Raw genomic sequence first — 27,165 nt, forward strand, 5'->3', positions numbered from 1 at the left:
CGAATTTTTTTTAATGAACCTCAAGTGCTTAGGGTTTCATATGAGAGAGAGAGGCCAAACCGAAAGATCTGTGTATTCTGTAGGTCAAAGAACAACACACATGAAACTCCGAGCTTCTGGAGTCTTCCTTGGTATTTGGGAGAGTTGGTGTGATTCAGGTTAGAGTCAGACTACTGCCATGTTTGCATAAATTTCAACCTTCATTTTGGCTGTGGATAATTTCATCCGTTGGATTCTGTTTACAGACAGGATTAGTTCAAATGTATAAATTTTTGTTGATGGTTTACCTGTAAAATGAGGGGGTTGAAAGTATTTTTCCACCTTTTGACATTCTGTTTTTATTTTTATTTTTTTAATCTCCGTGGATTCCAGACATTGTGTTTTTCTAGAAAAGTGGAAATAACATCATTTTAGGAGTCATTCATTCATTCGCTCATTCAAAAAGCATGTATTGAATTATTGAACATCTGTTACACCCCAGGCAGCCTCCTGGGCACTGGGTCAATGCATTATTAGCTAGAGTTAGGAGACTTAATACCTGATTCTCCTTGATAGCTGTCTGTGTACCATTGTGAAATCATCTACTCAGCTGAGCCAGAACTTTGTCCTGTGCAAACTGGAATATGATATTATAATCTTACAGTCTATTGTGCAGACCAAGTCACCTAAGAAAATGTGAGAGCATTTTGTAAAATGCAGAATATTGTACATATATGAATAATTACTACAGCCTGAGTCCAAGACTGCCTTAGTTTTAATCACGAGCCTGCACTATTTGTAACTTAGAGACTTCTTTTTCTGGCATTTTATGACTTCTTCAGTCCCTTGGTCCTGTGTTCCAGGTGATTTGTAGTGAGAAAAATTAGTTGTTAATCTTTTTTTTTTTTTTTTTTGATAGAGTCTCACTGTCGCTCAGGCTGGAGTGAGTGCAGTGGCACTATCCCGGCTCACTGCAACCTCTGTCTCCCGGGTTCAAGCGATTCTCCTGCCTCAGCCTCCTTAGTAGCTGGGATTACAGGCGTGCGCCACCACTCCCAGCTAATTTTGTATATTTAGTAGAGACGGGGTTTCACCATGTTAGCCAGGCTGATCTTGAACTCCCGACCTCAGGTAATCCGCCCGCCTCCGTCTCCCAAGGTGCTGGGATTACAGGCGTGAGCCACCGCGCTCGGCCCCCAAATTAGCTGTTAATCTAAACCACTGAATATTTTTTTTTTTTTTTGAGACGGAGTCTCGCTCTGTCACCCAGGCTGGAGTGCAGTGGCGTAATCTGGGCTCACTGCAAGCTCCGCCTCCCGGGTTCACGCCATTCTCCTGCCTCAGCCTCTCCGAGTAGCTGGGACTACAGGCACCCGCCAACACGCCCGGCTAATTTTTTGTATTTTTTTTAGTAGAGACGGGGTTTCACCGTGGTCTCGATCTCCTGACCTCGTGATCCGCCCGCCTCGGCCTCCCAAAGTGCTGGGATTACAAGCGTGAGCCACGGCGCCCGGCCTAAAACCACTGAATCTTAACCTCAGTTTTGAGTAGGGTAACTCCATGGGCAGAGAAAGCCAAGTAGTGCCTTTAAATTTTTTTGCCAATAACTGACGCACTAGCGTTGTGGCTTCACTCTGCCCCAAAATGGGATGGCGCATAGTGTTAGGCGCATGCTCCTTGATGCCCTGCGGCTCGGCGCTCCGAAGCTCGGGGACGCGCACGCAATTCGCTGTTGTTGGCTGACTTCCGGTGGTGCCAAATCCGTTTCCGCGGAATCAGGCCGGCTGGTGAGGGTACAGGTTTGTGTGTGGTGGGGTAGGAAGAAGCAGGTGGGAGCTGGGACACCTGGGCGAACGATATCCAGGATGAGAGGGTCGGGTCTGAGGGTGGGCGCTGGGTGCGTGGCGGAAGTTAAAGGCGTGAAGTCCAGTGTCTAGTTGGGAATGGGGACTGGAGCCAGCTCTGGGCACCGAGGTGGAAGCGCGGTTAGGACCCCTTTTGAAAATGTTTTCCTAGGAGAGGGCCGTGCCGGGGCTGCCTCCACACTGGCATTCATTCACCCTGCTGGTCCGACTTGGGTTCCCAAAAAAGCGGACTCTGTCGAGCTACTGCTGTGTTTGAGGTGCTTGGAGTTGAAGTAGCTTTCTTTCCTTCTTTTTCTTTCTTTTTCTTTTTTTTCCCTTTTTTTGATCTCAGTAATTATCTGTGAAATAAAAGAGCTGCCCTGGCTACTCCCATTCTATTTCTCATCAGGTCACCACCATCTCTCACAGGAATCAACGAAATCTTCATGTTTTATTGAGCTTTAATTACAGAGTTTTAATTACATCAGTTGATTGAGGGGATGGAGAATCTCCCCTAATGTCTTGGAGAAACAGAAGGGAGGTTTAAAACTAACTGTAGGTGGGGCGTGGTGGCTCACGCCTATAATTCTAGCACTTTGGGAGGCTGGGGCGGGAGGATCGCTTGAGGCCAGGAGTTTGAGACCAGCCTGGGTAACAAATCGAAAAGCCGTCTCTACAAAAAAAAGAAAGAAAAAAGTCATTGAGGGTGGTGGCAAGTGCCTGTAGTCCCAGCTGCTCGGGAGGCCGAGGCCAGAGGGTCATTGGAGCCCAGGAGTCTGAGGCTGCAGTGAACTAGGGTCTTGCCACTGCACTCTGGTCTGGGCAACAGAGCGAGACCTTGTCTCTGGAAGGAAAGAGAGAAAGAGAGAGAGAGAAAGAAAGAAAAGAAAGAAAGAAAGAAAGAGAAATCTAACCTTAGACGCTTAGAGTTACAAAGAACTTTTATTTTTCAGTTCTCTAGTTCAAGCTTTCATCTAGTACTCTGATAAGTGGACATTCAGGCTTCACTTGAACATTGCCAGTGATCTAACACAAGGCGGCTTATTCTATTATTGGATCTATTTATGACAGTAAAGTTTTCCTGGGTAATAAGATGCCTTTTTTTTTTTTTTTTTTTTTTTGACAGAGTCTCCCTCTGTTGCCCAGGGTGGAGTGCAGTGGCATGATCTTGGCTCACTACAACCTCCACCTCCTGGGTTCAAGCGATTCTCCTGCCTCAGCCTCCCAAGAAGCTGGGACTACAGGTGCCCACCACCACGCCCGGCTAATTTTTGTATTTTTTAGTAGAGACAGGGTTTCACCATATTGACCAGGCTGGTCTTGAACTCCTGACCTTGTTATCCGCCCGCCTTGGCCTCCCAAAGTGTTGGGATTACAGGTGTGAGCCACTGCGCCCAGCCACCATCAGTTTTTATATAATGCTTAACATTTGGCCCAAATGCTGCACAGAATAAGTTGTTTAACCTCTGTTTCATTTATTATTCAGGGAGCATTCATTGAGTATCTACAATATTCAGTGACACATTGAGTATCAATAATACCCAAATACTGAACTGGTGCAGTGGCTTGGATGGGACTGTAATCTCAATGACTTGGGAGACTGAGGTGGGAGCATTGCTTGAGCCCAGGAGGTCGAGGCTGCAGCGAACTATGTTCGTGCCACTGCAGTGCAGCCTGGGTGACAGAGCAAGACCTTGTTTCAAAAAAAAACCCAGATACTGCTGGATATTAGGGATATGAGTTGAAATAATCCTGTTTCTCAAAAAGCTCATAGTTTTGGAGGAAGGAGATGAGAAAGATGAGAGACCATTACAAAACTGATAAGTACTGTAAAAGAGGTTTGCAAACAGATACTAAAAGAACATAGAGGATACCCTCTGGTTTAGGTCAGTAATGCCCTTAAAATGTGATAACTAGAATTGAAGCAAAAAGCCAAGAAGTAACATAGCACAGAGGATAGTAGGACTCTCATCTTCCTTTTTTCAACACAAAATTTGTTAATATAGCCTAACCTTTTTTTTTTTTTTTTGAGATGGAGTTTCGCTCTTGTTGCCCAGGCTGGAGTGCAATGGTGAGCGATCTCAGCTCACTGCAACCTCTGCCTCCGGGTTCAGGTGATTGTCCTGCCTCAGCCTCTGGAGTAGCTGGGATCACAGGCGTGTGCCACCATGCCTGGCTAATTTTGTATTTTTAGTAGAGACAGGGTTTCTCCATGTTGATCAGGCTGGTCTTGAACTCCTGACCTCAGGTGATCTGCCCACCTCGGCCTCCCAAAGTGTTGGGATTATAGACGTGAGCCATCGTGCCCAGCCAAGATAGCCTAACCTTTTAAACAATCACACTTTGCTTTTGATTTGTTTCTATTAATGGAAATACCTATTTATGAAAACAGCAATAGCAAACATGTATTGATCATTTACCATCTAATGAAGCAGATGCTATTATATTTCATTTTATAGCTGAAGAAACTGAGATTCAGGTTGAGTAACTTCCACAAGGTCATAAAGCTGGAGAGAGGGTGACTTGGGCAACATCCAGACAGTCTGACTCCACAGTTTACTCTCAGCATCATGCTAGTCTACCACCCTGATGGTAATAATAACAATGTTTGCTGGCCGCGGTGGCTCACGCCTGTAATCCCAGCACTTTGGGAGGCCGAGGCAGATGGATCTCAAGGCCAGGAGTTTGAGACCATCCTGGCTAACATGGTGAAACCCCATCTCTACTAAAAATACAAAAAAAATTAGCCAGGCATAGGTGGTGCACGCCTGTAGTCCCAGCTGTTCAGGAGGCTGAGGCAGGAGAGTGGCGTAAAACCCGAGAGGCAGAGGTTGCAGTGAGCTGAGACTGCGCCACTGCACTCCAGCCTGGGAGACAGAGCGAGACTCTGTCTCAAAAACAAAACAAAACAAAACAAAAAAATTGTTTATTAATCACTTACTCTTTAATTGTAACAATTCTATGAAGTAAGAGCAATTATTTTTTACTGTTGAGGGTACTGAAGATTTGCGAGGTTAAATCACTTGGCCTAGGTAACAGTAGTCCATCAGTAGTAATCAGTAGAGTTGAGATTTGAACTCAGTCACTTAACCACTGTCTCTCAACTTCCACCTAAAGGGAAATTGTGCATTTGGTGTGAAGTATTGTGTTTATGATTGAACCTGAATAAATGAAAAGATAATTGAGTAAATGTTATTACTATTAATTAATATGAAGGCAGTAAGAACTTGTTTTTATTCTTTCAGAATGGAACAAAAGTGGGACTTTTAAAATGTTGCCCTGTAAGAAGAGAAGAACTACAGTGACAGAGTCCCTACAGCATAAAGGCAATCAGGAGGAAAACAACGTAGACCTAGAATCAGCTGTTAAACCAGAATCTGACCAGGTTAAGGACTTGAGTTTGGTGTCACTGTCCTGGGATCCAAGTCATGGCAGAGTAGCTGGCTTCGAAGTACAATCTGTGCAGGATGCAGGAAATCAGCTTGGTATGGAGGATACGTCTCTGAGCTCTGGGATGCTCAGCCAGAACACAAATGTACCAATTCTAGAAGGTGTTGATGTGGCCATCTCTCAGGGAATCACCCTACCTTCCTTGGAGTCTTTTCACCCCCTTAATATACACATTGGTAAAGGAAAACTCCAGGCTACTGGCTCAAAGAGAGGGAAAAAAATTACACTCAGGCCTGGGCCAGTTACCCAAGAAGACAGACGTGATCATCTTATCCTAAAGGAGCCTTTTTCAGAAGAGCCTAGTGAAGAAGTCAAGGAAGAAGGAGGTAAGGTATAAAAGGTCTCTAGGTTACATTCTTGTCAAAACTACTTTGCCATTGCTATTTCTGGGTACCTTTACAGAGTAGTATTTCTGAAAGGGGATATTGACTTGGTACGGAACTGGAACTGCTGTGTTTCTAAGGGTCAGCAGTGAACTTTTTTTTTTCTTGAGACGGAGTCTTGCTGTGTCACCAGGCTAGAGTGTAATGGTGGGATCTCGACTCAGTGCAGCCTCCACCTCCTGGGTTCAAGTGATTCTCCTGCCTCAGCCTCCCAAGTATCTAGGATTACAGGCATGCGCCACCACGCCTGGCTAATTTTGTATTTTTTACCAGAGATGGGGTTTTACCATGTTGGTCAAGCTGGTCTCGAGCTCCTGATCTCAGGTGATCCATTCGCCTTGGCCTCCCAAAGTGCTGGGATTACAGGTGTGAGCCACCATGCCTGGCCAGCAGTGAACTTTATGAATGGATATAGACATTCTTTTCCCCTCCCATTCCCTATATCCATTTATGTATCCCTTTCTTCTTTCTTTTTTGAGACAGAGTCTCGCTCTGTCGCCCAGGCTGGAGTGCAGTGGCGCGGTCTCGGCTCCCTGCAAGCTCCACCTCCCGGGTTCACGCCATTCTCCTGCCACAGCCTCCCAAGTAGCTGGGACTACAGGCGCCCACCACCATGCCTGGCGAAGTTTTTTTGTATTTTTAGTAGAGACGGGGTTTCACCGTGTTAGCCAGGATGGTCTCAATCTCCTGACCTCGTGATCCGCCCGCCTTGGCCCCCCAAAGTGCTGGGATTATAGGCGTGAGCCACCGCGCCCGGCTGCTGTATCCCTTTCATTCCATTCTCTCATCCTTTATTTGGTGTGTCTGGAGATGTGTATGGTCTTTTGTGACTGGGCAGCAGCTTGAAGGGGGAGACTACTGCCTGGGACACTGGGAAAGGCTCTACTGAGGTGAATGACCCTTCCAATTTGAAAGATGAATTGCGGTTTGGCAGAAAGTGGTATGGGCACATAGGCCAAGAACAGTGCACAGAGATACGCTGGCAGAAAAGGATGGTGACATGGTTGCTTGGAAGAGGTGGGGGAGATGACTTCTTTTTTTTTTTTTTTTTTTTTTTTTGAGACAGAGTCTCGCTCTGTTGCCCAGGCTGGAGTGCAGTGGTGTGATCTTGGCTCACTGCAACCTCCGCCTCCCGTGTTCAAGTGATTCCCCTGCTTCAGCCTTGCGAGTAGCTGCGGTTACAGGTGCCCGCCACCACGTCCAGCTAATTTTTTAATTTTTATTAGAGACGAGGTTTCCCCATGTTGGCCAGGCTGGTCTCAAACTCCTGACCTCAGGTGATCAACCTGCCTTGGCCTCCCAAAGTACTGGGATTACAGGCGTGAGCCACCACGCCCTGCCAAGATGACTTTAGAGTAGTAGATTGTACTAAGGTTGTGAAGGGTTTTGTTTTTCATACCAAGGCATTTGAGCTTTTCCTGTGGGTAGGTGATAGTCATTTAAACGGCTAAGCAGAACACATTTATGCTTTAGAAAAGATACTAACTTCTCTTACTCATTTTTTTTTTTTTTGATACGGAGTCTCACTTTGTCGCCCAGGCTGGAGTACAGTGGTGTGATCTTGGCTCACTGCAACCTCCATCTCCCCTGTTCAAGTGATTCTCCTGCCTCAGCCTCCTGAGTAGCTGGTATTACAGGTGCCTGCCACCACGCTCAGCTAATTTTTGTATTTTTAGTGGAGATAGGGTTTCACCAGGTTAGCCAGCCTGATCCTGAACTCCTGACCTCAGGTGATCCACCTGCCTCAGCCTCCCAAAGTGCTGGGATTACAGGCGCGAGCCACTGCGCCCGGCCTAGATTGTGAAGGTTTTCGTTTTATTTGAGCTTTTCCTGTAGGTAGGTGATAGTCATTTTTTTTTTTTTTTGAGACGGAGTCTGGCTCTGTCGCCCAGGCTGGAGTGCAGTGGCGCGGTCTTGGCTCACTGCAAGCTCTGCCTCCTGGGTTCATGCCATTCTCCTGCCTCAGCCTCCTGAGTAGCTGGGACTACAGGCGCCTGCCACCATGCCTGGCTAATTTTTTGTATTTTTAGTAGAGACGGGGTTTCACCGTGTTAGCCAGGATAGTCTCAATTTCATGACCTTGTGATCCACCTGCCTCGGCCTCCCAAAGTGCTAGGATTACAGGCGTGAGCCACGGCGCCCGGCCCTTTTTTTTTTTTTTTTGAGGTGGAGTCTCACTCTGTTGCCAGGCTGGAGTGCAGTGGCACGATCTTGTCTCACTGCAACCTCTGCCTCCCAGGTTCAAGCAATTCTTCTGCCTCAGCCTCCCAAGTAGCTGGGATTACAGGCGCACTCTGCCATGCTCAGCTAGTTTTTTTTTTTTGTATTTTAGTTGAGACAGGGTTTCACCATGCTGGCCACACTAGTCTCGAACTCCTGACCTCGTGATCCACCGACCTCGGCCTCCCAAAGTGCTAGGATTACAGGCATGAGCCACTGCACCCGGCCTATTCATTCATTTTGACTGTTAAGATGTTTTCCTTTTTGCCGCATTTTAAGTCCACTTGTTCTTATTTTGTCCTACTGGTACACTCTCAGTATGTGGTTTTTTATTGTGTCTTGTGTGTGTTTATATTGAAGAATTTCATGTTTCTGACTCTGCTGTGTTTGAAAACTGATGGAGTGCCCAAGATGAGGGAGTTTAGCAATAATCTTGATGGTATACTGTGTTGGTCACGCCTGCTCTGGCATGAGCTGCCTGAAGCACATTGTCAAAGATGAAAGCTCTTTTGGGGAAAAGTGCTCTCCTGTGGAATCATCCCTTGTCATAGCATATGGCTCTATATTTACAACCTCATTCACAGTAGCTTGCATTGTTGTATTGCTTTTGGGACACCTGTGTTTTATCTGGAAATGTAGACAGGAATAGCAGTTTTTTTTTTTGTATGTTTATTATATGTTGTTTCACTGCTAATCTTCTACACAATTTTTTGGAATTAAAAAGGGTAAATAGCTTGTGCCATTTTGCTAATTACAAGGATTTGACTTTTGATCACATAAATAAAAAATAAAACAAGGCAGGACATTGTCCTGCACATAGTTGATGTGGACAAATACTTTTTATTACTTTGAAGTTCTTATTTTGATAGTTTTCCACTTAATGAGGCAAGTGCTTAAGCCTCAGTCTTTTTGAGTTCTCATTATTTAGACATAAGGAAAGGAGAAATGAAGGTTTTTCTTTATTCTCCCCATGCCTTTCCTTTTTTTCTCTTGTATTCTTTTTTTTTTTTTTTTTTTTAAAGTAAGAGCAGCGTATACTAGATCAGGACAAATTAAAGTGATACTGGAATTTAGGTGTTTTTACTGGAAAAAAGGCATTTCCTTTGTGATGGTTTAAAGAAAATAGGAAGGAGATAAGAATCAGTTCAACAACTTAATTCAGGAAGTCGGGAGAGATGTACATACAAAGCATAGGACAGAATCAAGTTTTCTTTCTTTTTTTTTTTTTGAGATGGAGTCTCGTTCTGTCGCCGAGGCTGGAGTGCAGTGGCACGATCTTGACTCACTGCAGCCTTCACCTCGTGGGTTCAAGCAGTTCTCCTGCCTCAGCCTCCTGAGTAGCTGGGATTACAGGCACCCACCACCACGCCCAGCTAATTTTTGTATTTTTAGTAGAGACGGGGTTTCACCATGTTGGTCAGGCTGGTTTTGAACTACTTTTTTTTTTTTTTGAGACGCAGTCTTTCTTTGTCACCCAGGCTGGAGTGCAGTGGCGCAATCTCCGCTCACTGCAAGCTTCACCTCCTGGGTTCACGCCATTTTCCTGCCTCAGCCTCCCGAGTAGCTGGGACTACAGGCGCCCGCCACCACGCTTGGCTAATTTTTTGTATTTTTAGTAGAGACGGGGTTTCACCATGTTAGCCAGGATGGTCTCGATCTCCTGACGTCATGATCTGCCTGCCTCGGCCTCCCAAAGTGCTGGGATTACAGGTGTGAGCCACCGCACCTGGCCCTGCTGGTTTCGAATTTCCGACCTCAAATGACCACACCCGCCTTGGCCTCCCAAAGTGCTGGGATTACAGGCATGAGCCACTGCACCTGGCCTCAAAGCTTTTCAAGAGCCATGAAGGATCTCCCCAGACCTGAACATGGGAGGATGAGGGGCTGAGGCTTCTGTAGTCACTGTGCCTTCCAGTAAGCTGGTGGTAGACTTTTAGTAGGTGCTCAATAAATCCTTTTGAGTGACTGAGACCAACTTTGGGGTGAGGATTTTGTTTTTTTTCTTTTGAGACAGAGTGTTACTCTGTTGCCCAGGCTGGAGGACAGTGGTGTGATCTCAGCTTGTTCCAACCTCTGCCTCCCAGGTTCAAGTGATTCTCTTGCTTCAGCCTCCCGAGAGCTAGGATCACAGGTGGCCACCATCACATCTGGCTAATTTTTGTATTTTTAGTAGAGACAGGGTTTCACCATATTGGCCAGGCTGGTCTCGAACTCCTAACCTCATGATCCGCCCACCTAGCCTCCCAAAGTGCTGGGATTACAGGTGTGAGCCACAGTGCCCAGCTCTTTTTTTTTTTTTTTTTTTTTTTTGAGATGGAGTCTCTGTTGTTCAGGCTGGAGGGCAGTGGCACGATTTTGGCTCACTGCAACCTCTGCTTCTCGGGTTCAAGTGATTCTCCTGCCTCAGCCTCCCAAGTAGCTGGGATTACAGGTGTGCATCACCAGGCCCAGCTAATTTTTTGTATCTTAGTAGAGATGGGATCTCATCAGGTTGGCCAGCCTGGTCTCGAACTCCTGACTTCAGGTGATCCGCCTGCCTCGGCCTCCCGAAGTACTGGGATTACAGGCGTGAGCCACCGTGCCCGACCTATAATTCTGTAGTTTTAGTAAACCATTGCAGTAATCTACAAAACACATTTTGATGTTTAACTTTCTCTCTCAGATTTTTTTTTTGGTCTGAAAATGACAAAGAAATCCTTTGTTCTGAGTTTTGGTTTAAAACATAATTTCTTTATCTGTGTGACCTTTAAAAGAAGCAGAAGACATAGTTCTAACCTCAGGAAGTTTAGAATCTTAATTGGGAAGACAACCATAAACACACTTTTTGGAATTGGAGCTTGAAGGATTCACAGGATTTGATAGATTGTGAGGGAAGAAGTGGAAGTAGAATAGCATATTCTGCAAACATGTAGAAATGCTGTGTTTGTGAGGGAGACTACTAAGGCTTCAGGTAGAAAGAGTAGATCTAGATTATGGAGAGCCTTGAAGCTTTCCCCTTAAGACCTTAAGATTTAGAATAGGATGCTGGCAGTAAGGGTAGAGAAGAATGGGTACACCATAGACACATTACAAAGGAATGATTAACACTGCTCAGAGACTGACATGTAAGATATCTGGGGTAGGGGATGGTGATGCATGCCTTCATGGGGAAGGTATTTGAGAGTTTGAATATGAGTTCAGATTTGGGTATGAGTTATGCAGGTGAACCCCAAAATTGGGGCTCAGCCCAGGGGGGTTCTTGGCTTTGTGCAAGGTTCATTTGCAAGCCAATAGAGAAAAAGGAAAGCAAGTTTATTAGAGCAGCAGAGTACAGGAAATGGCTGCCCCATAGACACAGCAATAGCAGCAGCCCTTGTGAATAGATAGCTATTCCTTGATTATATACTAAATTGTGGGTGCCAAGCCACCCAGGCGCCGAGGCAAGAGACCGAGGACGCGAGCTGTTCCAGTATAATAAAATATAAAACAAGAATAGTCATACCAGATATAGATTTTAGATATGATTATATATGAATATCATTAATCATTAGTTGGTAGTAATTACTTGTTATCCCAATATTATAATAATCCCTGCTCTATAATCATAACCTAGGAAAAACCAGGCCATACAGAGATAGGAGCTGAGGGGGGACATAGTGAGGTGTGACCAGAAGACAAGAGTGCGAGCCTTCTGTTATGCCTAGACAGGGCCACCAGAGGGCTCCTTGGTCTAGCGGTGACGCCAGCATCTGGGAAGATGCCCATTGCCAGGCGGACCGTGGTCTAGCAGTAGCAAAAGGTGTCAAGGAACAACACCCGCTACTTAGCAGACCGGGAGAGGAAGTCTCCTTTTCCCCCGGGGGAGTTTAGAGAAGCCTCTGCTCCTCCACCTCTTGTGGAGGGCCTGACACCAGTCAGGCTTTCCCGCAGTTATCCGGAGGCCTAACCGTCTCCCTGTGATGCTGTGCTTCAGTGGTCATGCTCCTAGTCCACCTTCATGTTCCATCCTGTACACTCTGGATGGCTCTGCCTTCTAGATAGCAGTAGTAAATTAGTGAAAGTACTAAAAGTCTCTGATATGTAGAAATAATGGCGTAAGCTGTCTTTCTCTTTGTCTTCTCTCTCTCTCTGCCTCGGCTGCCAGGCAGGGAAGGGCCCCCTGTCCAGTGGACACGTGACCCACGTGACCTTACCTATCATTGGAGAAGACTCACATTCTTTACCCTGCCCCTTTTGCTTTGTATACAATAAATAACAGCGCAGCCAGACATTCGAGGCCACTACTGGTCTCCATGCATTGGTGGTAGTGGTCCCCTGGGCCCAACTGCCTTTTCTTTTATCTCTTTGTCTTGTGTCTTTATTTCTACACTCTCTCGTCGCCGCACACAGGGAGAGACCCACCGACCCTGTGGGGCTGGACCCTACACTAAATAAGGGCAGGTTATTCATCAATTTTCTAGAAAAGGGGCAGGGAGTTCCCAGAACCAAGAGATCCTCCCGTTTTAAACCATGTAAGGTAACTTCTAGGGGTTGCCATGGCATTTGTAAACTGTCATGGCACTGGTGGGACTTTTCTTCTTTGTATGTATGTATGTATATATTTATTTATTATTTGTTTTGAGACAGTCTCACTCTGTTGCCCAGGCTGGAGTGTAGTGGCACGATCTTGGCTCACCGCAACCCCCGCCTCCTGGGTTCAAGGGATTCTCCTACCCCAGCCTGGGACTACAGGCATGCACCACCACACCCAGCTAATTTTTTTTTTTTTTTTTTTTTTGAGACCGAGTCTCACTCTGTTGCCCGGGCTGGAGTACAGTGGCGCGATCTCGGCTCACTGCAACCTCCACCTCCTGGGTTCGAGCGATTCTCCTGCCTCAGCCTCCTGAGTAGCTGGGGTTATAGGTACCCGCCACCATGCCCGGCTAATTTTTGTATTTTTAGTAGAGACAGGGTTTCACCATGTTGGTCAGGCTGGTCTCAAATTCCTGACCTCGTGATCTGCCCTCCTCAGCCTCTTAAAGTGCTGGGATTACAGGCTTGAGTCACCGCACCCGGCTTTTTTTGTATTTGTAATTGAGATGCATTTTCGCCATGTTGGCCAGGCTGGTCTTGAACTCCTGACCTCAGGTGATCATCTGCCCGCCTCAGCCTCCCAAAGTGCTGGGATTACAGGCATGAGCCACCACGCCTGGCCTGTTTTTATTTTTTAAAACCAATCCATTTAATTGTGTCTTTCAAGGTAAACAATATATGGAGCCTGGATCCCAAGCCTGAGAATGCTAGAGCTATGGGTCCAAATCTTGTGGTATTCTCAGAGTTCAGAAGGGTTCGAACTCACGGTGTTATGAGGCAGAGAACATATGGAGTTTGTGTATTCCATTTAGCAATTTTGTAAATTACCAGAAACAGACTGAAAGAGTCTTTCAAGATGGGGAAAATTCAACTCCTGTGTTTATTTTATTTTATTTATTTATTTTTATTTTTTTGAGGCAGAGTTTCACTCGTTTCCCAGGCTGTAGTGCAATGGCGCACTCTCAATGGCCCCTCCTCGGTTGGGGCGATTCTTCTGCCTCAGCCTCCTGAGTAGCTAGAACTACAGCCGTGTGCCACCACGCCCAGCTAATTTTTGTATTTTTAGTAGAGACGGGGTTTCACCATGTTGGCCAGGCTGTCTCGAACTCCTGACCTCAAGTCATCCACCCACCTCGACCTCCCAAAGTACTGGGATTACAGGCGTGAGCTACCGTGCCTGGCCCAGGACAGCTTTTTAACAAGCAGTTAAAGTGGAAAAGAACCCCCTAGTAGCACACTGATTTAGTTTATAAGATTTTAGTTTACAAATTAAAAAATCTATATGTTTTACATTTTCTCCTTTTTCTCTTTATATCACTTTTTTCCTTTATCTTTCTCTTTGTCATCTTTTCTATCCTTTTTTGCTCTCTTCTTTTTCCTATCTTTTTTTTTTTTTTTTGGAGACAGAGTCTCACTCTGCTGTCACCCAGGCTGGAGTGCAGTGGCACGATCTCAGCTCACTGCAAGCTCTGCCTCCCGGGTTCACGCCATTCTCCTGCCTCAGCCTCCCGAGTAGCTAGGACTACAGGCACCCGCCACCATGCCCAGCTAATTTTTTTGTATTTTTAGTAGAGATGGGGTTTCACCGTGTTAGCCAGGCTGGTCTCGATCTCCTGACCTTGTGATCCGCCCGCCTCAGCTTCCCAAAGTGCTGTGATTACAGGCGTGAGCCACCGCGCTTGGCTGGTTTCTTTTTCCTGTCTTTCTTCTCTACATCCCAGTTGGCAATCTTGTTGATGAGGTTGTGTAGGGTGATCACAGAATGGATCAGCAAGGCCACATGGTACACTGCCACCATTTGGTTATTGGTCTTAAGGTAAAAGGCCTTGACAAACTCCTGTAGGCTGATGACTGGCAGCAGCTTGAAGACCTGCAGCTGATAGATGAATTGGTGGTTGGTGGACAGTTTGCCTGTGGCAACTTTTTCCAGGTAGCTTCTGGTACCCAGAAGCTTGGAGTTCAGTCCCTTCAAATCCAGGACCTGGTTTGTGATACACTGGGAAAGAGTGCCCACTGTAGTGTCTTTGATGTCTTGTAACAAGTGTTTAACTCCAATTTCCTTAGCTTCCTCTGCTCCAGTTTCACTGGTCACATGCTCAAATGTTTTCAAGGCTGAAGTTCCATCATCATAGACGTCTACTGAAATATATGCTTCTGTAGGCAGCCCTAAGTCCTTTGGCTTCATGTCACTAGTGACCAATACTGAGTTTACAGCAGTATCTTTTCATGATTTCATTGAAGGCAGTGTCATTCTTGTGTAGTTTAGGCCCTACGTAGTACCACTCAACTATTCTTTCCCTGGCGTTCACCCTCTTAAACATTCTATACGTGTTTTCCAAATAATCGTGGGCTAAAAAACAATTATCTTTGTCATCTTCATTAAAAGGGACTGCAAAACTGCTGGATACATCAAGTACTTTCATTTGCCATGACCGCAAAAGCACATGAAGAATGCATTTCTGGTTTCCAACCTTGCTGATTCTGTTGAAATGATCCACCACACTGAGCAGTACCTGGGGGTGGACCACCACCTTCTGCACCACCAGGTCCAGCCTCATTATACACTCTGGCCACCAGGCCTGGCTCCCTGTGACCCACTGGAGTTTTCTTTTAGCGTGCAAATGCATTATAATTAGTGTATAATAAGCAGTGAGAGCAACCAAAGGTCACTGTTGTTGCCATCTTGGTTGTAACTGGTTTTGGCTGCTTTCTTTGCTGCATCCTGTTTTGATCAGGGTTTTGTTCTTGTTTTGTACAGCAGGGTCTCTGGCCAGTGCTTGGAAAACAAATCCTGCTTCTCTCCTACCACACTCCCCCCACAGAGATTATATACTCCCCTTCAATCTTACAGGGTTGTAGAAGGGTGGAAGTCCATCTTCTGCGACTGCTTCCTGTTGGTTTTATGGGCATTGGCCCTGCCTAGCACTGGAAGAGTAAAAATCTCTTGAAGCCTCATCTAAGGGGTCAGAACAAGGATGTGTTGGAAGCCATGTGCTAGCATTATCTTCACATGGAAATTGTTGCAATCTAAAAGACACAAACTACATGGAGGCTAAAAGAGGCAGGGCCAAAGATTCATAGTTACAAGATAGCCACTAGAGGTCCTAAAAAGAGTAGAAACCAGGTGAGACTTGGGAGGGTGTTTTTTTGTTGTTATTTTTTGGGTTTTTTGAGACAGGATCTCGCTCTGTCACCCAGGCTGGATGCAGTGGTGTGATCATGGCCCACTGCAGCTTCAACCTCCCAGGCTCAAGTGGTCCTCCTGCCTTAGCCTCCTGAGTAGCTGGGACCACATGTGTGTGCCAGCAACACCCAGCTGATTTTTAAATGTTTTTATAGAGACACAGTCTCACTATGTTGCCCGGGCTGGTCTTGACTCCTGAGCTCAAGTGATCCTCCCATTTTAGCCTCCCAAAGTACTGGTATTACAGGCGTGAGCCACTGTGCCTGGCCAGGAGGGTGTTTTTTATGGTCAACCAGATATAGCTGGGGTCAGTTCCCTGGTTATATATATATAACCAGGTGGCTTGCTCTTACAACTTTTGAATGTTAACCTCAACCTGTCCAGAGTTGTTAATATATGTGCAGCTGGTCTTATTGATAACAGTGCAGACTCTACCTTTTTCAGTCAGTAAACAATCCAAGACTAGTCTGTTGTCAGGGCCACAATTGCCAGAGTCCAGAGATTCCTGAATTTTTCTTAATGTCTGACTTGTGTTGGTGGCCAGAGATTCTAGGGCCTGAGTTATGTTTCTTAGCGTTGACTTGTGGTATGCAAAGCCCCCGCCAAGGGGCCACCACCCCTATTGCTGCCCCAATTCCTGTTAAAAATTAATCCTATTGCTCTTTTACTTCTTGTTTTTCTAGGTGTTATGGGGTTATGAATGGATACCCCCTGAAGGGATAATGGTGGCCAAAATACGTTCACTGGTGTTTCAAGTTTTTGATAAGCAAAATAGAAAGCTATTCCTAGAAGAATAAATGGTTCCCTACAGGGTTGGGAGTGGGTATGGGGTAGGATTTCTTCCCCTAAAGGTGAGCCCAGGTGGGTCACAAATTGAATCCTTGCAAGGTATGCCGTCTGTTTTTTATTGCCAAACTGGGTCTGTAGAGATACCTTTTCCAGGTTCCAATGGGGGTGATTGAGTAGCCCTCATTTTCCACCACAGGGTGGTACCTCCATCTTCCCAAATTAAGCAGTCGTTTCTCCCTTGCATGTATTGGTCCTGGAGGAGGCACCATGTATAGTCTCCTTGTTTACCAGTGGGATCCCGTTTGCCCTCCCATGGCGTTGGGAATTTGGCTACTAGGGTTGGGTCAGAGCATCGTGGGGAATTTCTGTCTCTGTGTCATTGTCACAACAATTTGTGCAAAAGATAGTATCATTAGTAACTGAAGCTGTAGATACCCAACATCCTAGGTCCAGGTAATAGTAGGGGGTAGGAGGGTTGGAGAGGAGTCAGGTGAATCTGTTAAGTGTGGGAGAGAGCTATTTTACAAGTAGGGGCCTAGGTACCAAAGGAACACTATGGCCAATTAGGAGGTTTGGGGAGATGGCTGTGAGGTTTGCAGGGTGCACCAGAAGGTGATGCTCTTTATCCTGAGGGTGCTGATGACAGATTCTGCAATCATGCAGGCTATTTCCTGATGCTATAATTCTAGAAATGTTTACTATGGAGTTTTGTTCCCATTCCACAGCAAGTTAGATTGATTAGGAGCAGGGAGCAAGAAGAACAGGGACAACTGAGTATCACACTGGGCTTTAGGGTGGTCGCTATACTTAATAAGAACAAGTAAGGTGTTTCTCAGGAGGAGGTGGTTGCTACTTATCTGTCTTGTGAAATAGCAACTTGAAGTCTTCCAGAGGTTTGCAGATGTAGGTCATGGTGTCCTCCTCTTGTGCCTGTAGGGATTCACAAAAAACAGGTTTGTTTAATCCAGGACAGGTGTACCTAGCTAGTGATTCCCCGAAGTTTAACAGCAGTGGGAGTGCTTAACAATACCTAATGGGGGCCGGGCGCGGTGGCTCACGCTTGTAATCCCAGCACTTTGGGAGGCCGAGGCGGGCGGATCACGAGGTCAGGAGATGGAGACCACGGTGAAACCCCGTCTCTACTAAAAATACAAAAAAAAAATAGCCGGGTGTGGTGGCGGGCGCCTGTAGTCCCAGCTGCTCGGAGAGGCTGAGGCGGGAGAATGGCGTGAACCCGGGAGGCGGAGCTTGCAGTGAGCCGAGATTGCGCCACTGCACTCCAGCCTGGGCGACAGAGTGAGACTCCGTCTCAAAAAAAAAAAAAAAAAAAAAAAATACCTAATGGGGAGTAGGTGCCCTTCCATATTGGTTATATTATAATTGATCTTCAAGGGATCCTTCTTTCCAAGTTTTTTGTTTGTTTGTTTGTTTTTTTGAGATGGAGTCTTGCTCTGTTGCCTAGGCTGGAGTGCAGTGGTGCTATCTTGGCTCACTGCAACCTCCACCTCCCAGGTTCAAGCAATTCCCCTGCCTCAGCCTCCCGAGTAGCTGGGACTACAGGCGCGTGCCACTATGCCCGGCTAAATTTTTTGTATTTTACTACAGACAGGGTTTCACCATGTTGGCCAGGATGGTCTTGATTCCCTGACCTCGTGATCCACCCACCTCGGCCTCCCAAAGTGCTGGGATTACGGGTATGAGCCACCGGCCCGGCCCTTTCCAAGTTTTTTGTTTTTTGTTTTTTTTTTGAGATGGAGTCTTGCTCTGTCGCCCAGGCTGGAGTGCAGTGGCACGATCTTGGCTCACTGCAAGCTCCGCCTCCCGGGTTCACACCATTCTCCTGCCTCAGCCTCCCGAGTAGCTAGGACTACAGGTGCCCGCCACCATGCCCGGCTAATTTTTTGTATTTTTAGTAGAGACGGGGTTTCACCGTGTTAGCCAGTAAGGTCTCGATCTCCTGACCTCGTAATCCACCCACCTCGGCCTCCCAAAGTGCTGGGATTACAGCCGTGAGCCACCGCCCCGGCCCCAAGTTTTTAATAGGACTAAGTCTCCTGGTTAAACAGGAAGCTATCTTTTCCTTTGTGGGAAAGGGCAATACTTTATTTTCATATTCTTAGAGTGCCTTTTGAACCCGGCCTCTTAAGTTCCAAAGGGGAGGGGGGAGGGTATAGTGAGGCTTGTCCAACCCCTTGTTTCTTGTCATGGCCTGAATTAGTTTTTCAAGTTTGTTTTTTTTTTTTTTTTTGAGACGGAGTCTTGCTCTGTCATTCAGGCTGTAGTGCAGTGGCACGATCTCAGCTCACTGCAACAGCTGCCTCCCAGGTTCAAGTGATTCTCCCGCCTCAGGCCCCCAGGTAGTTGAGATTACAGGCGTTTGCCACCACGCCCAGCTAATTTTTGTATTTTTAGTAGAGATGGGGTTTCACCATGTTGGACAGGTTAGTCTCCAACTCCTGACCTCAGGTGATCTGTCCGCCTTGGCTTCCCAAAGTGCTGGGATTACAGGTGTGAGCCACTGCATCCAGCTGCCAGAGGCAATACTGCTGGCCAAGCTTTAATTTTGTTCCATACCAATGCTGAGGTGGTGTGCTACCTTCCCCAGGTCCATCATGTCCCTTGGTGGGGACCCTGATGGTGGCCAAGGGACTTAGATTCAAATGACTTATAGCCAATTAAACATTGTAGGCCAGATGGAAGTGGAGGTAGGCAGGCACTCATTATTATCTCTTAAAACCCCTTTTAAGCAATATAAGAGCTAAAACCAGAAGCCAAAAATAAGGTTATAAAACTGACTTATCTATAAATTCTGTGCATTGAGCTACTGTAATCTTGGCTTGCAGCAATTAGGTTTACAAAACACAAACATTTTGTTCAGCTGTTTATGTATCTGTGTGCCTGTCCTTGATTTGGAAGGTCTGAATTAATTATATCCCTCAAAACCCAGCCCCTATAATCTCTCATGCCCACCTCTTCAGTAGTCCTTGGGCCTGGAGGAATTGAATAGTTTTAAATTCTGTAGATAAAACAACACATAAAGAATTAGCAATGTTTCAAACAAAAAAGTCATAAGCCCTGCCCTAGTTTTGAGAATGACAGGAAAGGAATCCTACAGGTACCTAAACATTTAAATTATTTAGTATCAAGGCATAGAGTAAGTTCTATTAATTCATATAGAGGCAAAATTATTAAATGAATACAAGCTTGTCCCTGTGTCTCATTAAAGCAGTTTACTTTTTTTTTTTTTGAGACTGAGTTTCACTCTCGTTGCCCAGGCTGGAGTGCCATGGCGTGATCTTGGCTCACCGCAACCTCTGCCTCCCAGGTTCAAGCGATTCCCCTGCCTCAGCCTCCTGAGTAGCTGGGATTACAGGCATGTACTACCACGCCCAGCTAATTTTTGTGTATTTTTGATAGGGACGGGGTTTCTCCATGTTGGTCAGGCTGGTCTTGAACTCCCAACCTCAGGTGATCCGCCCACCTCAGCCTCCCAGAGTGCTGGGATTACAGGCGTGATCCACTGCGCCTGTCCTAAAGCAGTTGCCCCTTTTGCCCAGATCTAAAGATAAGACTTTGGTTAACTTGAGTTTGGTGTTAGATATTGGCAAGAGTTGGTGCCTTCTCTTTTTTTTTTTTTTTTTTTTTTTTTGAGACGGAGTCTTTCTCTCTCCCCCAGGCTGGAGTGCAGTGGTGCGATCTCAGCTCACCGCAACCTCCACCTCCTGGGTTCAAGCCATTCTCCTGGCTCAGCCTCCCGAGTAGCTGGGACTACAGGCGCCCGCCAACACGCCCAGCTAATTTTTTGTATTTTTAATAGAGACGGGGTTTCACCGTATTAGCCAGGATGGTCTCGATCTCCTGACCTCGTGATCCGCCCGCCTCGGCCTCCCAAAGTGCTGGGATTACAGGCGTGAGCCACCGCGCCCGGCTGAGTTGGTGCCTTCTCTAGATGAGCTGTCTGTACCCAGGAGTCAAAGCCCTGTAACTCAAAAGCACGTGGATTAGTTAATAGCACCTGATAAGGAACTTTTTAAAGGGCTGGCAGTGGTGATGCTGGAGTCCACAACCTGTCAGGAGGCTATAAAAATATATCACAACCTTGCAGTGATTAGTTTTTATAGCTTTGATAAAGCCCAGCAACAAGCCAGACAATCAAGCTAGGATTCGATTCTGGGGACATTTGTAAAAGATGTTAAAAAGCCCAAAATATTTTATTGACACAGAACCACAGGTTGCTGTAAGCAGTAGTTACTTATTTACCCAAAGTGGTAATCCTTCTGCAGTGTAATTGTCTCTCCTTATGGGAAGCCCACTTAACTAATCTTGAAGTTAAATTTGATGAAGAGAAAAATAATACTTGAATTTAATCAGACAAAGTATGTTCAAGGTTTTGAATATAGCAGGTGAACATGAAAAGTTTTCTGGTTACACTGAGAATTTAGACACATCAAGAAAAACCAAGAGTATTGAATCAAGTTATACTGGAGGAAAACATTGCTTTTATAGACCTCTAAGCTAAAATATTTCAGCATCTGACTGTACAAACAACTGGAAGAGAAAAAGTTACAGGAACTGATGAAAAGGTTGAAGGAGAGAATAATGTCTCAGGCTTTCTCAAGGGGAGAAAAAGCTGAAAGCAGTGAGATAGAACAATTGAACTTACGAGATATGAATCTGAGAAATTTTCAAAAGAAGTTATAGAATTGAAAAGCAAATTTTCTTGTAATTTCATTAGGAGCAAATCAATACCTTGAAACCCTTACTTTAACATAGGAGACCATTCTTTAGAAAGATTCCACTTTTAATTATAGCTAACTTAATCACATAAACAATTCTTTTTATAAATTCTCCTTTATAAATCTTATGACCTGCACAGACCATGTATGATATGGTTGAATGAACTTTCTGACTTGTCTAATACTACCTTTTTTTTTTTTTTTTTGAGACAGAGTCTCATTCTGTTGCCCAGACTGGTGTGCAGTGGTGCAATCTTGGCTCACTGCAACCTCCGCCTCCCGGGTTCAAGCAATTCTCCTGCCTCAGCCTCAAAAGTAGCTGGAATTACAGGCATGTGCCACCACGCCCAGCTAATTTTTGTATTTTTAGTAGAGACAAGGTTTCACCATCTTGGCCAGGCTGGTCTCAAACACCTAACCTCAAGTGATCCACCCACCTTGGCCTCCCAAAGTGCTGGGATTACAGGCATAAGCCACTGTGCCTGGCCTATGCTACTTTTCTTAAATAACTAGTCATTCTGCTACTCTAGAACAATAATTTACCATATAAGATCCTTTTTTTTTTTTCCCACTGAGATCTGCAGGATTCTTTCTTATGTAGAATTATTCTCTTTTCTTTATAACCTTCCTTACCAAAAATACCTCTGAACTTCCATAACTTTCTTTACCTATCTCTCCCGTACTTACTGGTTCCCTTCTACCTGGTTATATAAATAACCTTTTCAAGTCCATAATTTGAATCAACCTTTAGATAACTTTTGAATTAGACACAATTATTCTTTTTCTCAATAAAAACACATCTTCTTTGGTAAGTTTTATATAAACCTAGGAAGCAAGAAATCCTGAACTATCAGATATTAGCATTTTATAGATGAGAACCATTCCACAGTTTTTAAAATTTTTTATTTTATTGTAAAATGTTTCCGTATATAATATTCCTTTCTTAATTGGAAATGACCCAGGCATCCAATAAGCATCCAAAACGATTTTAAGATTTTAAATTATACAAAAAGTTCACTTACAAGCATTTATCTCATTATATTTACCTAATTTATTATTATTATTTATATATATATATATATGTATATATATATTTTGAGACAGAGTCTCACTCTGTCACCCAGGTTGGAGTGCAGTGGCATAATCTTAGCTTACTGTAACCTCCGCCTCCCGGATTCAAGAGCTTCTTGGGCCTCAGCCTCCCGAGTAGCTGGGATGCATTCACCACCACGCCTGGCTAACTTTTGTATTTTTAGTAGCCATGGGGTTTTGCCATGTTGGCCAAGCTGGTCTCAAACTCCTGACCTCAAGTGATCCACCTGCCTTGGCCACCCAAAGTGCTGGGATTACAGGTGAGAGCCACTGTGCGTAGCTAGAACTATATTAGACAAAATTGGTCATTATTCAAAGCTATTTCCTGGTTAACCATTCTTGAACTCTGAACATTAGGTGAACCCCTAAGTAAGAAACTTAAACACATGGGCATTTTGCCAGTAACTGAGAAGATTCAGCTATTTTCATTGAGCCAACAATCTTAAATTAGTCTTATTTATACAATTCTGAAGACATTTCTATTTCCATCAATTATTTAATTAATTAATTTTTTGAGACAAGGTTTCTGTTGCCCAGGCTGGAGTGCAGTGGCATGATCACAGCTCACTGCAGCTTCCACCTCTTGGGGTCAAGTGATCTTCCACTTCAGCCTCCTGAGTAGCTGGGTCTATAGGTGTGTGCTATCACACCTGGCTAATTTTTTTTTTCTTTTTTAGAGATGGAGTCTCACTATGTTGCCCAGGCTGGTCCTGAACTCCTGGGCTCAAGCAGTCCTCCCACCTTAGCCTCCCAAAATGTTGGGAGGTGTAAGCGACAATGCTCAGTCTTTATTAATAATTTGAAAATGAGTTTTATTTACCAAAGGGTTCATGTGAACTTGAAAAGCCTTTGGACTTTACTAAAGATAGCTGGATTTAAATATTTCTGACAATTTTGAAACCTGTTCACATGGCTAAACTTTGTTTTTTCTAATAGGTAATCCAAGGAAACTGTAGACTAGAATTTGGGTAAGGTAGTTTTCATAACAGTTTTGATTTTAAAACCCTCTTTTATCCTTTTTTTTTCCCCTTCAGCTTCAGAGGAGGAGGAGATGATTAAAAAGGGCAGGAAAGAAAAAGAGGGAAAGGAGGGAGAGTAGGGGGATGAGGGGTACCTTTCCCTTTGTTTCTCTGGTGGGGGACAGAGAAAGAGAGAGAGAGAGAGCAAGCCAGAATACTCACTGACGGATGAAGGGGCACCTTACCATGACAACTTCAAGATCAGAGATCTTGGACCCAAGACCTTGGGACTGTCCCAGGGACCCACAATCCTAGAGAGACATGACCAGTAGAAGTATAATAAAAGAAGACAGAAGAGGTGGAAAGGAAAAGGAAGCTAGGAAAAACAGGCTCCCAGAGCAGCAAATGTGAATTGGGGAAGAGAGGGGTTGTTGTTCAGGGGGTGTCCTTGGAGTCCCTGAGACAGTGGAGAACTCACCCATCAGTGGAGACACCAAAAAAATGTTCAGGCGGCTGCTTTTCTGCCATTGCAGGGAGTCGTCATTAGGTCAGGGGTTCAGGGCCTCCAGAAAAATGGGCTTGAACAAGGCAGCTCATTTGGGACCCTCATTTTGAGCAGAAAGAAAAACAGACAGGGAGAGACCTGTTGCAGAAAAGAAAATTTATGATTTTAGGAGGGACTAGAAGAAGTTGCTGAAGTGGGTGGAATGACAGAGTAAGGAAAAAAATGAAACGTCACCAAATGCTGAAAAACCTGGAGTATCTAGACATTGGCTAGTGAGGGTCCCCATACCAAATGCTGAAAACCTGGGAGCATCTAGGGGTGGCCAACAGTGAGGCCCAAAGGCATGAGACCTAACACAGTTGGGGCCACAGAACAATGTGACGCTGACATCCCAGAGTCAGCGCAAAGGAATACCTATCAAAATAACAAAAGCCTGCCTTACATAGAATAGAAACAACTGCCCAAATTGCCAAAACAGAGACTACAAACATGACAACAGGATAAGTGTGCATTTAGGCACTAAGAGCAGAAGAGTAAAATGACTGGTCATTAGAAGCTAAAGAGAAAAGGTCTGAGAGAGAAGGTGACAAAGTAAATTACAGAGAACGTGGATGTCCAGGTGTGCTTCTGTCTGGGGCATCCAGATGATGGGGGACAACGAACTAACAACCCAGAGACACTATTCCCATTTCCTGATTGATTTGAAAAGGTAAAGGGAGAGAGAAGAGAGTGAAAGTAAATCAGTGAAAGAACACCACATCGGCCAGGCGTGGTGGCTCATGCCTATAATCCCAGCACTCTGGGAGGCCGAGGCGGGGGATCACGAGGTCAGGAGTTCAAGACCAACCTGGCCAATGTGGTGAAACCCTGCCTCTACTAAAAATACAAAAAGTAGCTGGGCGTGGTGGCAGGCACCTGTCATCCCAGCTACTCGGGAGGCTGAAGCAGGAGAATCGCTTGAACCCGGGAGGCGAGGTTGCAGTGAGCCGAGATCGTGCCACTGCACTCCACCCTGCGTGACAGAGCAAGATGTCGTCTCAAAAAAAAAAACCAAAACAAAACACACATTGAAGGGGAACAAAGTGGACACTCATCTTTTCGTGGAGGCCAAATGGTGCCAGTCAGTCTTTGGGTTCAAGCAATTCTCATGCCTCAGCTTCCCAAGTACCTGGGACTACAGGCGTGCACCACCATGGCTGGCTAATTTTTTGTATTTTTAGTAGAGCTGGGGTTTTGCTCTGTTGCCCAGGCTAGTATCAAACTCCTGAGCTCAGGCAATCCACCTGCCTTGGCCTCCCAAAGTGCTAGGATTACAGGCGTGAGCCACGGTGCTCAACCCAATCAGTCTTAATTTAGGGTCTGGCTAAAGATCTCCCTCAGTTCCCTTTGGCTTATTATTGGTCCCTTCATGGTCACCAAGGAATGACGCAGGTGAACCCCAAATTGGGGCTCAGCCCAGGAGCGTTCTTGGCTTTGCACTGGAAGGAATCATGAATGAGCCAACAGAGTGAATTGAAAGTAAGTTTATTAGAGCAACAGGAAGAGAAATGGCTGCTCCGTAAGAGAAGCAGCAGCAGCAGCAGACCTGCAGATTGCTGGCTGGCTGTATATATACAAAGGCAATATGGAAAAAAAATGAAATGGTGCCAAATGCCAAAATACCCAGAGTATCCGGGCATCAGCCCATGAGGGTCCCCATACCAAATGACGAAAATCCCAGAGCACCTAGGGGGTGGTCAACAGTGACCCTCAAAGGCATGAGACCTATATAGCCATATATATATGGCTATACTTTGATTATATGATAAAATAAGGGGGGGATTTTTAATGGATTTTCTGGAAAAAGGGCGAGGACTTCCCGGAACTGAGAATCCCTCCCCTTTTAAACCATAAAAGGTAACATCTGGGGGTTGCCATGGCATTTGTAAACTGTCATGGTGCTGGTGGGAGGTTCTTTTAGCATGCAGATACAAGGAGGGCAACAGGAGGTGGCTTTCATCACCATCTTGCTTTTAGCTGGTTTTGGTCAGTTTCTTTGATTAGCTCCTGTTTTGTTCAGCGGGGTCTTTTGAACAGTGCTTGGAAAACAAGTCCTGCTGATCTACCTCAAATGGAATGTGAGGTGACAATAGGGCCAGCAAGCAAAAATAGAAATCTGAGATTGAAGTTTAGTAAGAGGCAAGGACTAGAAATGTTCAGTGTTAGTCATGGTTCTTCTCCATGGAAACAGACATGGTGGGGGAAGAGCAGTGGATTGAAGACAACCTTGCCTTGAGGAAGAAGATAACAGAAGGAACAACTGGAGAAGTAGTAGTAAAAGTGAAAAGAGGAAGGAGAGCTTTAAGAACAAGGTACTTTAAAATGTAAATTTAAAATTTAGTAGCAAAGGAGGGATAAGGATAATACCTGAGAAAAAGGTTACATTTGAAGATTGATGATCTTGGAGAGGAGATTCAGGAATTTGTTGGGGAAAGGATGTTATATGAAGCAGTTAAAGAGGAAGAAATGGGGCTGGGAACAGTGGCTCACACCTGTAATCCCAACACTTTGGAAGGCCAAGGTGTGAGGATCTTGTGGCCAGGAGTTCAGGAACAGCCTGGGCAACATAGCTAGGTTCCATCTCTACAGAAAACTTTAAAAAATTAGCCAAATGTGGTAGTGCATACCTGTAGTCCTAGCTACTAAGGAGTAGCTGGGGGATAGCTTGAGCCCAGGAGTTCAAGGTTGCAGTGAGCTCTGATCGCACCACTGCATTCCAGCCTGGGTGACAGAGCAAGACCTTGTCTGTAAAAAAAAAAGAAAGAGGAGGAGGAATGAAACACCAGAGATTTCTTTCTTTCTTTCCCCTCTCCCCCATCCCCCTCCTCCCCTCCTCCCTTCCTCCCCTCCTCCTCTCCTCCCCTCTCCTCCTCACTCTCCTCTTCCCTCTTATCCCCTTCCCTCCCCTCCCCTCCCCTCCCCTTCCTTCCTCCCCCTTTTTTTTTTTTTTGAGAAGGAGTCTCACTTTGTTGGCCAGGCTGGAGTGCAGTGGCGTGATCTCGGCTCACTGCAAGCTCCACCTCCCGGGTTCACGCCATTCTTCTGCCTCAGCCTCCTGAGTAGCTGGGACTACAGGCGCCCGCCACCATGCCCGGCTAATTTTTTTTATTTTTAATAGAGATGGGGTTTCCCTGTAGCCAGGATGGTCTCGATCTCCTGACCTTGTGATCTGCCCGCCTCAGCCTCCCAAAGTGCTGGGATTACAGGCGTGAGCCACCATGCCCAGCCTTCCTTCCTTTTTTTGCAGTGGGAGAATGGGTGAGAAATAGCTAGAGAAGGCAGCAAGATTATTGAATTTTTTTTCAAGATAAGTTGTCAGAAGGAACTGGAGGAAATTATAAGATGAAAATGCTAGAGAAGGAATGGATTAATAACTATGGATTCATAGTCACTCAGTTACTGATAAGTGTAATTAAGAGATTTTAAAAATCAGT

General features: G+C 45.4%; 2 protein-coding genes across 5 annotated transcripts in view; one reads left to right on the forward strand and one right to left on the reverse strand.

Moving 5' to 3' along the window:
• The first annotated feature begins 1,629 nt into the window (after nucleotides 1–1,629).
• The window catches only part of GON4L (gon-4 like), a 112,029-nt gene continuing 86,493 nt past the window's right edge, over nucleotides 1,630–27,165 (forward strand). The window contains exons 1-2 of one of the 4 annotated variants that reach the window (XM_030824261.1): nucleotides 1,630–1,778; nucleotides 5,069–5,599. In XM_030824261.1, the coding sequence (XP_030680121.1) occupies nucleotides 5,095–5,599 (505 nt within the window). In that variant the 5' untranslated portion in view covers nucleotides 1,630–1,778; nucleotides 5,069–5,094. Of the gene's footprint in view, nucleotides 1,779–1,802; nucleotides 1,809–5,068; nucleotides 5,600–27,165 lie in introns of those variants that run through there. The other 3 variants (XM_030824262.1, XM_030824264.1, XM_030824263.1) reach the window with 3 other exon arrangements.
• Nucleotides 8,330–14,985, reverse strand: LOC105740562 (26S proteasome non-ATPase regulatory subunit 7-like). The gene is given in 5 exon segments (XM_012510824.2): nucleotides 8,330–8,354; nucleotides 10,151–10,198; nucleotides 13,746–13,795; nucleotides 14,112–14,639; nucleotides 14,641–14,985. Coding segments are annotated over 5 exon segments (996 nt in total).

The sequence above is a fragment of the Nomascus leucogenys genome, chromosome 12 (assembly GCF_006542625.1).
Source record: "Nomascus leucogenys isolate Asia chromosome 12, Asia_NLE_v1, whole genome shotgun sequence".
NCBI classification, from domain to species: Eukaryota; Metazoa; Chordata; class Mammalia; order Primates; family Hylobatidae; genus Nomascus; species Nomascus leucogenys.